General features: G+C 40.8%; 1 protein-coding gene across 2 annotated transcripts in view; it reads right to left on the reverse strand.

Annotated features, from left to right (window-relative positions):
• LOC136293443 (receptor activity-modifying protein 3-like) overlaps positions 1-15,604 on the reverse strand; it is a 47,830-nt gene that overhangs the window by 29,001 nt on the left and 3,225 nt on the right. The window contains exons 1-2 of one of the 2 annotated variants that reach the window (XM_066190242.1): positions 7,337-7,409; positions 728-757 (exon numbers count right to left, since the gene is read on the reverse strand). In XM_066190242.1, coding sequence (XP_066046339.1) covers positions 728-746 — 19 coding nt within the window. In that variant the 5' untranslated portion in view covers positions 747-757; positions 7,337-7,409. Of the gene's footprint in view, positions 1-727; positions 758-7,336; positions 7,410-15,604 lie in introns of those variants that run through there. The other variant, XM_066190232.1, reaches the window with a different exon arrangement.

The raw sequence follows: 15,604 nt of genomic DNA on the forward strand, positions 1-15,604 counted from the left end.
ATGGTGAAAATTACCACACAGGCGCAGCATAATTTTATTCATGGGAAATTATGGTAACATGGATCCTGTCTACTTAAGTGCTCCTGTCAATTCTTCTGGTAGATGCAGCAGTTGCCAGTTACACTTTCCACAGCTAGACCTGCAGATGAATGCTAAAGCTGTGCAGAATTCGAAACTAGATATGAAAATTGCATACCTCACAACTTAAATCTGGCACTGATGCTTTGACAAAAGTTACACAAAGCTGTTTTTTCTGGCAGGGTATTCTAAACAGCCAGCTATCATTTGATTTATAACCAAATCCAAGTTTTTCTTCCACTTGGTCACATGTGCTGACAATTTACTCCAGCCCCTTCCCAGCAGGGTGTTCAAATGGATTTGCAATGCCCTTGGTATTTTTGATTGTCTGTATGTTTTGCAGGGTCATAGAAGAAAAACCCTCTACTGGAGTCGTTTGATCACAATTTGATGACACAAGAGTTTCTGTCTAAACCCGTGACCAGAAGAGTTCAAAATCATGGATAGTTCTGCAGTTTCACCATCACTGTTGAGAATGACCTTTACAAAACACTGCAACACTCTCTTTGCATACAGCCAATGGACAAGACCAGTTGTAAAAAATGCATGACAGTAGACTAATGGAGATGAAATAGGATGGAAGTGTTTCTCAAATGTCAACCATTAGCAAAACAGAAACAGAAGTTTGAATTTTTGAAGTAAAGCTCACCTGTGAATCCAAGCGTCATTAGACCATTAACTAGGAAGAGAAAAAAAAAAGATGAGTTAGATACCTCCACACTTTTGTACAAAATGATTAGTGCAATTACAAGCCAAGTAGAGGATAACTACGTTTCAACAGAATATTCAAAATGCTTATTCAAACATTAGTCTCAGTTTTCTTGAAGAGTGTATCTGAATGAAATAATGAGCATTTAGAGAACATTATGTTTTTAAATTCCTTTTTATCTATCCTATAAATGGCTGATCAGACTTGTTATGGGTGTGTATATACCACTCCTTCCTCTAGTTTCTAGAATTAAGGATTAGGGACAGGGCAATTTTTACTTCAAGCTTTTTAAGGGTGAAAAAGCACAAGAAGCACTTAAAACATAGGTGTACTGCACATTCTAACATGTAGAGAAAAAAAATCCTTTCGTTGTTAAGCAAACACAATCATAAGGGTGTACTCTCTTTGTTAAAAGCATATTGCTGTGTTTAAGTCTCCAGCTTTTGCACAGTGAAGTCACACATTTTGAAAAACACTACAGTCAAAACCCATAAGCTTCTTAGGCAGAAGTTATGCTAACACAGGTATGTCAGAAGAGCATCCAAATGGAAACAGACTATACCAACAAAAGAAGCCTTCTGATTAGTGATTTGCAGTATATACAAATGGATTAAATTAACAGAAGCCCACTGTGTTTGCACAGCTCCAGCCACGCCCAGGATTTTGTAATAGCTAAGAGAGACATGGCTTCAATTATTTTTGATGTCTTACAGAAAAATAAAAATTGCTGACCAATCTTTATAGTGTTAATGCCACATCAGAAATTCAATGAATGGTTTCACACAGATGGGTGCCTCCCTGTTTATACAATACATGGTAGCCCAATAAAATGAATCAAGATATACATAGCAGAGTATCAGTACCAATCATTAATCTAGACCATGGTCAGTGAGATGTGCCAAGCCGTCAACTGAGTTAACTGAAAATTATTATGTATGCGCATGTGAGAAGAATTTAGATCCTTCTAAGGAACATATTATTCTTCCAGAAAAGTATTAGTCTCTGTCTTAGTTACTAATGAGCCAGAATGTGCTGTGAAGAGCAGGAATCCACACACTGAAAAATTGTCCTGCATCCAAACCCAGAGATGAAACCCCATAATACACTCTGATGGCTGTATCTCTTTCACAAATAGAGCACTTTTCTTTCCAGGCTATTAGCAGATGGACTAATAAATATACTTGATTCCCTGGGTAGGTTTTTCTTGAATCCTCATTTGAAAATGTGCCTTATTGACAGCAGAAGACTGAAGATCACATTAAAAGCACACACTTTACAATGAACCCAGACCCACCCATTCTGAGTAAACAGTGTAGGGTGCACACAGATACCCCAGGTACTACCTTGGAAGATCACAGACTGCACCTCCCATTCTTATTCTATCAATTCCTATCACTGCGCTCTACATATTTCATAGTTATGACTGCAGTAATCCTCATAAGACCACAGCAACAGAAATAAAGAGAAGGTTTGCAACTGGAAAAAACTACACTGCCCTAAGTGTCAGTGAGGAGAGCTATGAAAAACCAAATACTGAATAAAGGCTTACAGGTTAGTGCTCACAAATCCTCTTGCCCACAAGAAAATATGTTTTTGGCATTTTTTGATCTGCTCATAACAAAGTAACGCAGGATGTTTTCCACCTATTCTCAACCAAGAGTCCAGATACCTTCAGAGAAGGGTAAAACAGCCATTCAGATTACCATGCAGCACCCCTCTTATTTTCTTTCCTCTGAGATACTCAACTCATAACAAAGATTTCATCAGGAGACTACAGCATGCTGGCCATGGTAGTTTACACAAAACTTTCCAGTAGCTCTTTTAAGACAGGGCAAGCTTAGCTTTTTCTTGAAAAGCTGATGCCATGACATCTCTCATTAGAAGATTCATAGAAGCAGCAAAATGGATCAGTGTTGAAAGATGTTACCAAGACCCCAAAATAAAACAGTTGGCATACACTCCCACCTCAGCTAACATTTAGGGAGAGAAAAGGAGGGTAAGATTAATTGTCCTAGCTGCCTGAACTGGCTGCTCACTTGTTTTTCTCCATACATGGTAGCAGCATCTGTGATCATCCCCAGTATCAGCTGAATCAGATGGGAAGGCAACAACAATGTTAGAGCCAGAGCAAGAGGTGAAGCAAAGCATCATCAAATGAAGGATGAGGAAAAATAGGTTTGAAGGGCTTTTGGAAAGAAATTAAAAGATAAACAAAGTAGGAGAGAGTAATGGAAAATAAGAAAACCGAGGAAAAAAAATCCAATTTTTTTATTCACAACTTTCTTTAAGATATTTTATATGAAAAATCTCATCCTAGACCTTCACTGGAACCTCTTATTATCTACTCTCTACACTTCTTTTGCAAAAAGACATCATTCTGACACTGAAAAGGGAGTTCAAAATTATATTCACAGCCATATGTAAATTCACAACTGGGATACATGACATGGTAACTGTCCTGTAATTTTGTCAAGTATAGAAGCTTTTTCTGTGAAATGGAAAAATATTTCCTAATGTTTGTTTTTTTTCTATACTGTTACTATTCATTGATATTTTTCCCAGAGGATTAAAAGAAGCACTGAACGTCTGCCTTGCAACTACTTCAACAAATCTGAATCAGCATATGAATTGCTGCGTGTTCTCCCTACTTCACCTTTCTCCAAACATGTTTTAAGAACAATTCTGAAAATCTTGTGTAAATATATGAGTGAAATGTCACAATGTTTCTTCAAGATGTTATTACTGATAGTATAGTAAGATATTTTGAGTGGCTCCCATACTTTCTCAGAATAATTCTTATTTTAACAGATAAAACTGCTGTATGCACCTTTTAACCAGCAATTACAGCAGTGTAATACTGTGCATATTCTTCAAAACTTGTGAAGTTTATTCAAAACCTCATTTTTATTAATCATAATTTTCATAAGCAAAAAGAACATGTAAGGACCTTGAGTTAAACCTCATGTGAAGAGCCTACCTCCGTATCTCTTTTTAAAGGCAATCCTGTCAATTACCATCATCTAATCTTTATCTACATCAGGACAGATCTCCATTGGAAGTTATGTACTAACCAAACAGCTGCCTCTCTGCAGAACCTGAAGTTTCACTGATAGCAGCACATAACTGTCCTGACATTTGGTTCACAAAGACAAGTAAAACCAGAGGTTGAAATGGAAACTGCTGCTCTACAGTCATGCACATATGACTTTTTGGAAACACAGGTGAGAGATTAATACTCTATTATTAATATAATCTATATATATATCTATATAATTTTGTCATACTGATCAAATCTCAATACCCACATTTTTTAATCAACCTGATTTTAAATACTGAATAAGCCAATCTTACAGCAGTCTAGTGTTTCTCCAGGTATTTATATGTTGAATAAAGCTACCTGTTGCACAGGTACTACTGAAGATCAGGTTAAATTCAACAATCTTTTATGCAAACCCCAAGCCATACCATTATGTGTTCAGCAGGAATGCATAGACACTTCAGGGCATCTAATGCAAAAGAAATTCCCCATAGAAATTACTTCTCCTATGCTCTCACGCAATGTCAAGGGGCATCCTACTACATCAAAAAAACACTGGTGTAGGGTTTCTTTATTATCTGTTTCCTGGGCATTCATAATTTTAAGAGAATCATTTCACTAGGGTCTGTCTGAATACAGAAGGACAAAATGAGCTAACACGAGCGTCACATGGTTGCCTTCCAAAGGCTTTTCTAAAACTCCTCTATTGGGGTCAAGTCAAATGTACATGGCCAAAACATGACACGCTCTGAATAGGCTAAGAAATCCTACACCTTGATGGGAAAGCCCAGAGGCCACTATAAAAGTGGAAGGAAAGGAAAAATAATACTATTGGTACAAAAACTAAACCACCTGTCATTCTTTAAATAACTCTCTGCACAATATACATGGCTCAGAAGGTCATCTTTTGTTCTCAGCCTCCAGCTGTCCTTTAGACACTTCTTCATAAGAGGAGTAGAATGGGGAGAGGGGGACAGGGACAGAATGCAAGAACAACATCACATAGTGTGAAAGCAACCAAGGAAATGAGGCAACTGAAGTTCACAGAGACAGGCAATGACAGGAACTCAACACAAAGGAAGGATGCCAGGAATAAACAGAAGCTTGCAATAAATATAGTACTTGAAAGAAGTGTTAAACTTGAATTCAAAATTGGCCCAGAGAAAATGTGTCTCAGTGTAGGGAGTGGCAGGAGCAAGGTAAACCTGTTGGCAGGGTGCACTGATCTGTCTCCGGGTTCAAGTTTTCTTGAGAGCTAGCATAACATAGAACTCAGCTTTGCATTATCTCCTGCTTTGATGCTGAATCCTTTTCAATGCTCTTTTTATCCCCCTGTGTCAATGGTAAGGAAGATGCATATATAACCATAGAAATATAATATCCAAAACTAAAAGGGCAGCTCAATGCTTACTTCATCATTTTTTAAGGCACTACATTATTATTTTGAAATTGTAAAGATAATTTCAGACTGTTAACTATTTTGGACATTAGAGCCTTCTTCCTGCAGAGCAAGAAACACATGAAAGGAAGCAAACTAAGCCTTTTCATTTTATCAGTAGAAATCAACAGGGAATGTGTCTGAGGGTGTCAACAGTTCCGTCCCATGTTGATACAGATTTCCCCAGCTTTCAAGTGACTGCAAGGAACTGTGACCATTATTCTGAACTCATGCTTCAACTGAGAATCTTTCAGAGTAGCAATACAAATTATTGTCCTTTACATTGTTTTTTGAAGTTCTCAGATCACTGCTGGCAGCACATTAATAATGCACCACAATTTCTGAACAGTCTGTCTACTTCCAGAAGTGTTGGATGGGTTTTCTACTACTTTGAAACTGGTATGCTCTATTTAAATAAATATATAACCAGTATTTTAAATAAAATATTTATTTATTGATAATTAATCACTTATCAAATAAATAATTAAATTAAACATACCAGTTCAACAACTAACTTGTGAAGGGATTTCTTAGCTGTACACTAATGTCTGTACTGTGCTGGAAGTTCTGTGCCTCAGCTGAAATTTAACAATGTTTTCTTCAAGCCTCTTCTGTCCCATTACATTTTTGATGAAGTAGAATGTAAGTGAAATAAAAAATACTTTTTTTTTAATAGCCACTGACTTTCAGACAGTGAATAAACTAAATATTCCAAGAACAGAATGAACTGCTTGAAGTAAACCTTGTTCACACTTTCACAGAAGTGGCATACACAAATGTAATCCTTGACTTGAGATCCAGTCTTCCAAAAAGTAAAACTGAGGAAGGGTAAAAGGAGTACATTTGTTTCTAGACTAGAAAGAAATCTGTGGCATTAGAAATGGTTTAAAGATGACATTTAGCAACAAGCGCAGCATCACCAGCTGGCCCAGGGGTTTGATTGTCTCACTCTGTTCTGCGCTGCTGTGGCCTCACCTCAAGTCCTGTGTGCAGCTTTGAGCACCACAACAGAAAAATACATTAAGATACTAGAAAGCATCCAAAGGAGGGGTGCAAAGATCACAGAATGAGTTAGATTGGAAAAGACCTCTGAGATTATTGAGTCCAACCTATGACCTTGTCAACTAGACCAGAGCACTAAGTGCCACATCCAGTCTTTTCCCAAACTCTTCCAGGGACGGTGACTCCACCATCTCCCTGAGCAGTCCATTCCAATATCAAATTGCCCTTTCTGTGAAAAAAATCTTCTGAACATCCAACCTAAACCTCCCCAGTGCAGCTGAAGACTGTGTCCTCTTGTCCTGTCACTGGTTGCCTGGGAGAAGAGACCGACCCCCACTTGGCTACACCCTCCTTTCAGACAGTTGCAGAGAGTGATAAAGTCTACCCTGAGCCTCCCTTTCTCCAGGCTAAACACCCCAGCTCCTTCAGCCACTCCTCACAGGACTTACCCTCTAGACCCTTCATCAGCTCCACTGCCCTTCTCTGGACTTGTTCTAGCACTTCAATGTCCTTCCTGAAGTGAGAGGCCCTAAACTGCAAACAGCTCTAAAGGTGTGGCCTCAACAGTACTGAATACAGGGGGAGAATCACTCCCCTAATCCTGCTGACCACACTACTTCTGATCCAGGCCAGGATACCATTGGCCTTCTCGGCCATTCTGGCTCATGTTCAGCTGTTGACCAGCATCCCCAGGTCCTTTTCTACCAGGCAGTTTTCCAACCACTCTGCCCCCGTCCTGCAGCATTGCATGAGATTGTTGTGCTCTAAGTGTAGGACACTTGGCCTTGTTGAACCTCAGACCTATTGTCTTGGTTTGGGAAGACAGGTATCTGCCAGGTAACAAAAAAAAAAAAAAACAACCCTGCGGGTTTTTTTGGGATGGAGAGTGTAAACCCCTCCCCTCCACCCCCCTTTTTTTTCTTTTTCAATTATAAATTACAATCAGAGGCTCTTAGGCAAAGATTTGGGAAATAGGAATAGCAGTTCTTTACTAGTATGTATTACAAAGCAAACAAACACAAAAAAAACCTCACCAAACAACTAGAGCATTAATAACAAACAAAAACAGTACCAAGAACCTTGAGGGCTTTGTTTCACAAAACCCACGGCAGTTTGGTTTCGGTGTCTCTGCAGGATCTTCAGAGCACCAAGCTGAAACAGTGGAAAAGTCCCGGGCTGGTAGCTGGGATGGCAGGGTGTCTCGGAAGGCAGGGGCAGGATGTCCCGGCAGTGCAGGGGGTGCAGGGTCACACTGCAGCAAGAGGAGCAGCGCCGAAGAAGCCGAAGGCGAGGCAGTGCCTGGCCCAGCTCCCGCAGGTGGCAGAGAAAACTCAGGATTCAGGCCGAACCGGTGATAGTAGATTTCCCAGGACTGGATCCCTTTGGCCACAGTGAAACTCTTCCAGCCAGCAACAGCCATTCTTTCTCTCTCTGAACACCGGAAAAAGAAGAGCCCACAGCTGCCTCAAGCTCTGTCTTTTACCTGCATTATTTCCCCTTTCCACCTTTGTCCACCTCTTTGTTTAGGTTAAGTACTCTCAAGTATCCAACACTTGGTCTTCTTGGTAACTTTTGGGGAAAAAATTCTTTAGAGAAAGAAGGAACAAACCTAACCCCCAACAGCTATTGATCCAGCCTGTCCAAATCCCTCTGCAGAGCCTTTCTATCCTCCAGCAGATCAACATCTGCATCCAACTTGGTGTCATCCACAAATTAACTAAGTGTACACTTGATCCCCTGATCCAGATCATTAAAGATAATAAACCGGGCCCAACACTGATCCCTGGAGAATCCCACTAGAACCAGACACCAACTGGCTGCAACACCATTCCCCACACCACTTTCTTGCCCCAGCCAGTTCTTAAACCAGCAAAGAGTGCTCCTGTCCAAGCTGTGGGCTGCCAGCTTCTCCATGAGCATGCCACAGGAATTGGTGCCAAAGGCTTTGCTAAAGTCCAGATGGTGAAGGGGGAAGCCATACGAGGAGCTGCTTAGGTCACTTAGCTTGTGCAGCCTGGAGGAGACTGAGGAAAGACCTCATTGTGGTCGACAACTTCCTCATGAATGGAAGTGGAAGGCCTGGCACTGATCTCTTCTCTGTGGTGCCCAGTGACAGGACCTGAGGGAATGGCCTGAAACTGTGTCAAGGGAGGTTTAGGTTGCTTATTAGGAAGAGGTTATTTACCTAGAGGATGGCTGGCTACTGAAACAGGCTCCCCCAGGAAGCAGTCACAGCACCAAGCCTAAAAGAGTTCAAGAAGCATTTGGACTATACCCTGAGGTACATGGTATGATTCTTGGGGCTGTCCTGTGCAAGGCCAGGAGCTGGACTTCAATGATTATTGTGGGTCCCTTCCAACTCAGGTTATTCTACAATTCTATGATACAAGGTGGAAGGAAGAGAGTTACAGATGATTACACACATCAGGAGGTGCCTATGGTCAGCAGAGGCAAGCATAACATTCCTAATAAACCCAAATTCACTGAATTAATTTCTGTGTGTGTTACCTAGGACCTAAGGCAAAGATTGTTATTCACCATGTATTTATGAGCCTGCCAAAGGCTTTGTGCTCCTTGTTTCCAACCAACTTCTGCCTGCAAGACCTGGTCTTCTGAGTCTCAGCATACAGTAGTTGCCACAGAAGTGTGTAACATCTAGTACAACCAGACCATAGCTCTCCAGGATTTATGACTACAGATAAACACACTTCTAGCAAACAGAAGTGAAAAATCTTTTTTTACCCACAAACATCTCTACTTCTTCAGGTTCACTACAGCCTTGTAGGTACTGCTACTGAGACCTCCATTTTACATGAACTATGGAAATAATGACAGAACTAGTAAGAAGTCTGTCTAGGGTCACAAGCAGAAACCAGCAGCAGTCTTAACTACAGTGTGAGCCAGCAGCAGTCTGGTGCCAGTACCTATTTCACCACTATCTCCTCTCAGAACATGTTACCAAAGCAACTGAAGAGCATGATCTCTCTGCCCAAAAGATAACTGCGAGATGTGTCAGCTGGGCAATTTATGGGAAAGGTATGTCAACAAATGAGACAGCATAATTCTGATTCACTGCTCTCAACAGTGAGATAGCTTGCAATTACTGTTGAGAGACACACACACAGAGACCAAAGAAGAACTGTGACAGACCCTGAAGCTGGCCATCTGCATCCAGGACCTCAGCTTGACACTGTACCACCTGATCACCTGGAAACATTTATATGATCTAATGGCTGCTCATTATTGCAATCCAGATGTCTGTCATTAGTCGAAAAGGCAGGAAAACACAAAAGAAAACGTGATTTGAGGTAAGGTTTGCCTACAATAAGGAAAAAAAGTCAGAAGGTTTCCCTACAATACCGGAAAAAATTCAGCACAATACAGACTTTATTCCATGCTTAACTACCTAAGAAAGAGTGTGAAACACTATTCCCTCAAGGCCAATAGAGGCTGCAGTTTGCTCCTGTGAGGTAGCCTGAAAGAGAAGTCAATCAACTTTTTTTTTTTTCAATAACTTTGGGAAGGGGAAATGACCCTTGAAGATTTCACAGACAAGGGTCACTACACACTCCCTCCTGAGGAAGTGTTTAAAACCATGGGATACTTGAAGACATTTAAAGTTCCTTCTTCCCTTGACAGGCAGAACATTTAAATCAAGATACCACCATCACAGAAGGCCTGGGAAAATTATTTTTTCCATTTCTGACCAATGACAAAAATTCCCACCCTGCACATTCACCTTCTCTTGATGCTGCATGTACTCCTCTCACAGATTCCTAATGCTGTACATATACCATGTTGAGGCATTACATCAACATGATTCCAGTGAAGTCATGTTTTCTTTCAATTTTATGCCTACTATGAAATATTAAGTTGGCCTGCCCATCCAAAGGTGGGATTTTTTTCTTCAGCAGCCCAGCTTGACTACCAGGGTTCCAGAGCCCTGGATACTCACCTACATGAGCACAGAATATTTTAAATGACATGTTGCCATGAAGAACTCACAAGAACAATGAAACACTAACAAAATTTCAGAGCTTCACATGTCCACTTATGCTGCCATATATGTACCTGGTCACAGTAGTAACAAGTAGTGGCTTTTTACAACAGCACTCCCGCTCCAAGGAATAGACACTGAAACAGATCCTTGCATGGCAGCATGATCCCTGGACATCATAATTTTTCCTAGGTGTTAGAAAACTGCAAAGCAACAGATTTTGGCAAAGGAAATTAAGTAGGCCAATCTACTGGAGTAAATCATTCCACCAGGTGCCTATCAAGCCAGTCTATTACAGCCCTCCTCAGCTAGACAGGAGGAGAGAAAATATAATGAAAAGCTCATGGGTCAAGGACAGGGAGAAAACACTTAACAGCTACCATCATGGGCAAGAGACTCAATGTGGTAAAATTAATTTCATTTATTGCCAATAAAAATCAGAGTAGGGTAATGAGAAATAAAACCAATTCTTAACATACCTTCCCCCTACCTCTTTCTTCTTCCCAAGCTTAATTTCACTTCTAATTTCTCTACCTCCTCCTCCTGGAGAAGTGCAGGGAGATGGGGAATGGGGGCTGCAGTCAGTTTATCACACATTGTCACTCCTCCCTCCTCAGGAGGATGACTCCTTACACTCTTCTCCTACTCCAGTACTGTATCCCTTCCACAGGGGACAGCCTTCCACAAACTTCTCCAACATGAGTTGTCCCCACAGGCTGTAGTTCTTCATGAACTGCTCCAGCATGTGTCCTTCCACTGGGTGCCAGGTCCAGCCAGGAGCCTGCAAACTTCCCACAAGGTCACAGCCTCCTTTGGGCATCTACATATTTGGGAATTGGGCCCTCCAGGGGCTGTAGGTAGATCTCTGTGCTACCACATATTTGGGAATGGGGTCCTCCAGGGGCTGTAGGTAGATCTTTGCTAGCACATATTTGGGAATGGGGCCCTCCATGGGCTGCAGGGACACAGCTGCCTCACCCTCGTCTTCACCACAGGCTGCAGGGGAATTTCAGCTCTGGCTCCTGCAACACCTCCTCCCCCTCCTTCTGAACTCACCAGAGTTGCTTCTGTAACATGTTCTCACTCCACACTTGCAGCTGCTGTTCTGCAGCAGTTTTTATTCCCTACCATAATATCTAATCCCAGAAGTGTTCCCACTAATGGGTTCGGCCTTGGCCAACAGCAGATTCAACTGAACAACATTGGTTATTATATTCATCTATAGATCAGGGTTTGTTTAGCTCCAACACTATCAGCAGGCCTGCAAAACACTTTATCTAAATCTGCCAGCTTTCATAGTCTCAGAGATGTTCTAAGGCTGGTATTTTCTGTGGCTTTGCTCCCAAATAGCAGGCAAACTTTTTCACCTAAAGCCTGAGGGAAATCCTCCTAAGGATTTTGGAGTCATGCAAGAAATAAATAGAAAAGAGAGTAGATAAGAATGAGTACTCCCCTTCCTCTAGTTTTGCAAATGTATCAACAATACTTTTACTCATGAAGTTATAAGGAGCTTTATTTATTTATACAGCTGTGGAGTGGTACAGTCTGACACCAGATGGAATCCCTCCCATCTTTCAGAACTTTTGTAGAACAAGTTAAAGAAAGTCTTACAACAATTTCTGGACCAAGCATAGAACATCTACTCAAAACCAGCTATTCTTCATAAAGATTTCCAGTGTATATTTCAAGACTGCAAGAATCCCCCATTTCCTACAAGAGGTGTTTATTTTACATTGTTCCTACCAGCACTTTTTATTTCTTTGACAAGTTTTGTTTTCTAAATAACTGCATGATAAAGTATGAAGTAGCTGGGAGAAAAAGAAAACCTAAATATTGTACAGGCATATTTGGCACGGAACAGCATGAGACATATAGCATCAAGCATCCTTATAGTGCTGCAGTGCACACTCCACCTGTTCTGTACTGCTCCATCATAAAGATAAGACAAAGAGGAGTTAGAATCTACTTTAACTAAAACTCACTAAAAATAGGAAGTCTAAAATGTCACATTACTTCACAAAGAGAGATTCCTCTGCCCATTTTCAAAAATATTTAAATCCAAGAAAAGAGCACTAACATTTCTTTCCAAAAATCTTAAAATACAGAAAGCAAAAAAAATATTTTGAGGAGCTTAATTTTCTTTTGACCTTTACTTCACAATGCTCTGACTTTTTTGCTGTTTCTGGTTTACACTGGAGGCAGTTAAATAGAAACTAGACCGATGGCTATTCCAGCAATATTATCTGGACTTCATTGTGTATCACTAAGTAACCATGGTAAAAAATTCCCACCCCAAACATAGCCCTGAAAGCATGTTCAGCAGTCACATTTACTAACGGCAAAGGTTACCATTCCTGAATGCAAATCTGTCTAGGCCCACTGGTCAAAAATAAGAGATTTACATTATTTTTTAACCTGATACAGTAAGTTCTGACTTTACATTAGCTTGAAATACAGACATAGATTATTAAAAAACCAAAATATTGATCTGCTTCCTAAAAATAAAACAGCAATAGCGGAGATTCCACATATACTTAATGACAACTGATGACTCCATGGAAATAACGGCTTTAAGCATCTCTTCACTGAAAGCCAAAACAAACTTATTTTTCCCATTTCTCTTGAAAACATAAGCTTAATGCTTTATCATTGTAAGTTTACAATACACATTGCTAAATACATTTAAAGAAACCACTTCTAATATTGAATTGGACAAGTTATGTTCTTGGTACATGAAGATCCTTGATGAGTAAAGCTGGAACAGCTCATGAACTCAATAGATGTGAAAAAACAGCATTACAGTTGTAGCCACTTGTCAGAAAAAAACATGAAGAGAAAATCTCTTCCACAGCCTCATGTGGCTACCAGACAACAAAACCCTGGCATGAAGGCTCAGATTCCCCTTCAAGCAAAGGGCCACCTCCACTCCAAAGCTACAGAACATGTGTCTGGGTATCCCAAGGACAGCCACAACTCTTCAGACAATACCAACTGCAAGTTCACATCAGGAGAACAGCCCTGAGAACACTCTCCAGTCACAGAGCGTCAGCAAGAAAGAAGATTACAGATCAAAGCTTAAGTCCAAGTGCTGAAGTCTCAGAAGAAACCTGAGCTTTGTGTCCAACTGAGGACTACTTGAATGACTTCTGTAAGGTTCCATTTCCTGTTCCAGTATCTCCCCATCTCTTCACAACATTTCATAGCTGTGAAATCTCTTCCCCTTTCTGCTAAAGGAGGGCCTCCCAGAAAAAAGGCTGCACACCCTGTAAAGTATCAAACTATGTATTTTGAGATAACAACAACAACGCAGTAATATTTTATAACAATTAGAGTCTCTAGCATGAGTGTCTCTGAATACAAAAGGATGCACAAGGAATCTGTCACTTGTGACATTTGGAAACAAAATGATTTCACACAAGTGGCAGTCATTATAGGCCAATGTTAATTATACTACTTATTCTGACACTGCCCACAGATAATGCTCTGCAAAATGAAGGCAATTTAGTCACATTTATTAAAATGTGAAAATCTTAAAACAAATGCTTTATTGTAGGGCCCAGTGCTACTGCACAGTCCTTTGCTCACGCAGCTTAATCTGGTTAGGTGCAAACAAGACATGCTTTCATCACCCTGGTGCTCTGCTAGGATCTCAGCAGCACCTACCACATCTTCCTCTTCAGGTGAGAGTCACCCTGGCTCAGAGCATGGGGAAGCAAGGGACACCCCATCTACAGAAGGCCATCAATCTGTCTCTATACAGGTAAAATTCTGTATTGCTGGAGACAAACTGAGGCCAAGGGCTGTTATGCAGGCTTGCCCCTTGTCCAAGACAATATGGTAGGTAATGTTTAGCTGCTCTGAAGACAAGGAAGCCTCTCTACCCTTTGGACCATTTCTAACAGTGCCACCACATTTTCTTTTGAAGTTTTTAGCAAGGAAAAAAGCTGTCTCCTCTTTTGAGACTGCTTCCAAGGAAGCCAACATATGAAGGGAGATTAAGCATAAAAACTTCTGAAAGGGTACCTTTCTCCTATTTCACTTTTCTGCTCCTTTCTTTCCTCATACTTGCACGTTTCCACAGAAGACCTAAGAGTCCTTCAGGCAGCACTTGGGTTGCTCTACATATATATTCACATTAAAATAATGTCATTTTTTTCCATTTATATTTTCAAGTTTATCTCAGTGCAAGCCTGGCTGTGGGGAGATTCTTACTTTAGAAAAGACAGGCTGTTTCTATAAAACACAAAATAATACACTTCTAAAATTCTGTTCTGAAATAAAATGGTTCATGTGACAGCTTTCACTAAACTAAAAGGGTGTGAATTAAAACAGGTTTCATCATGCTTGTGAAAATTAATCTCTCTGAACCCTAAATGAAAGCACAGTTTGCTTTCTTCATGTGTCTCTTAAGTACTAATTTCACTAGCCAAGACACAGATGGTAGCAAATGGTGTTTTGCAAGGGACCACTCACTGCAGTTTTTTCCTTGGTAAGGCAAACTGGAAATTGATTCACTTGTCTGCAATTCAAGCCATGAATCATCTCAGTTACCAGCAGATAGGTGGGAGAAACTGAAACAGAAACGATACAAAAACTACTGGTAGTGCAACGCTTAAACAAAATTCAACTGACAAAACCTCCCATAGCTGCCTTTGAGCTCAGCTCAAGACCCTTCCCATCAAATCATGCAGTTTGTGTGTATCTGCACCCATAGCAGTACCTGTCTATTTCAGTGTAGACTTCTATCTCCACTTCATAGTCTCTTCTGATTTGCCTCATAGGCAAAACAAACCTACAGGTAAAGCCCTGAGACACCAAAGGTATTTAAAATCTTAATGAGGATGTTAATAGCAAGATCCTACTAATTTCAGAGGAAGAGTTTACTAGCTAAATAGTTTCCAGGATTAGATCTCATTGCTGTAAATCCGGGTTTAAAGCCCATTATCTCCTCCATGTTTTCAGCCTGGAGTTAACTTCAAAAACAGAGCGCCATTCCTCCTGCGGGCTGGGACCAAGCTAGCTGGAGACAGCATTCGATAGCTCTGTGCTACCACCTGCAGTCCACCTGCAGTCCACCTGCCACCACAGGGACAGTCCTGCCATTCACCCTCTCAAGGGAACTGGTATGAACCTGTCCTCTGTTACACGTGTAGATCTTAGGAAAGAAGAAACACCTTCCCGAATAAAAGAATCAGGAGACACAAACAGAGTGAAGGGTGGTGGGAAGAATGCCTGGATCCAACAGCAAATTTGAACACAAGCTGAATTTACACCAGATGCTTTGCTTTCAAGATGGATATTGGTGGGGTCTGCTACCTGTCTTCCTGCTTGCCTAGTGTGGAA

Source organism: Chamaea fasciata, unplaced genomic scaffold, assembly GCF_029207755.1.
Source record: "Chamaea fasciata isolate MVZ Bird 193981 ecotype frontalis unplaced genomic scaffold, bChaFas1.0.hap1 SCAF_1, whole genome shotgun sequence".
NCBI lineage: Eukaryota > Metazoa > Chordata > Aves > Passeriformes > Sylviidae > Chamaea > Chamaea fasciata.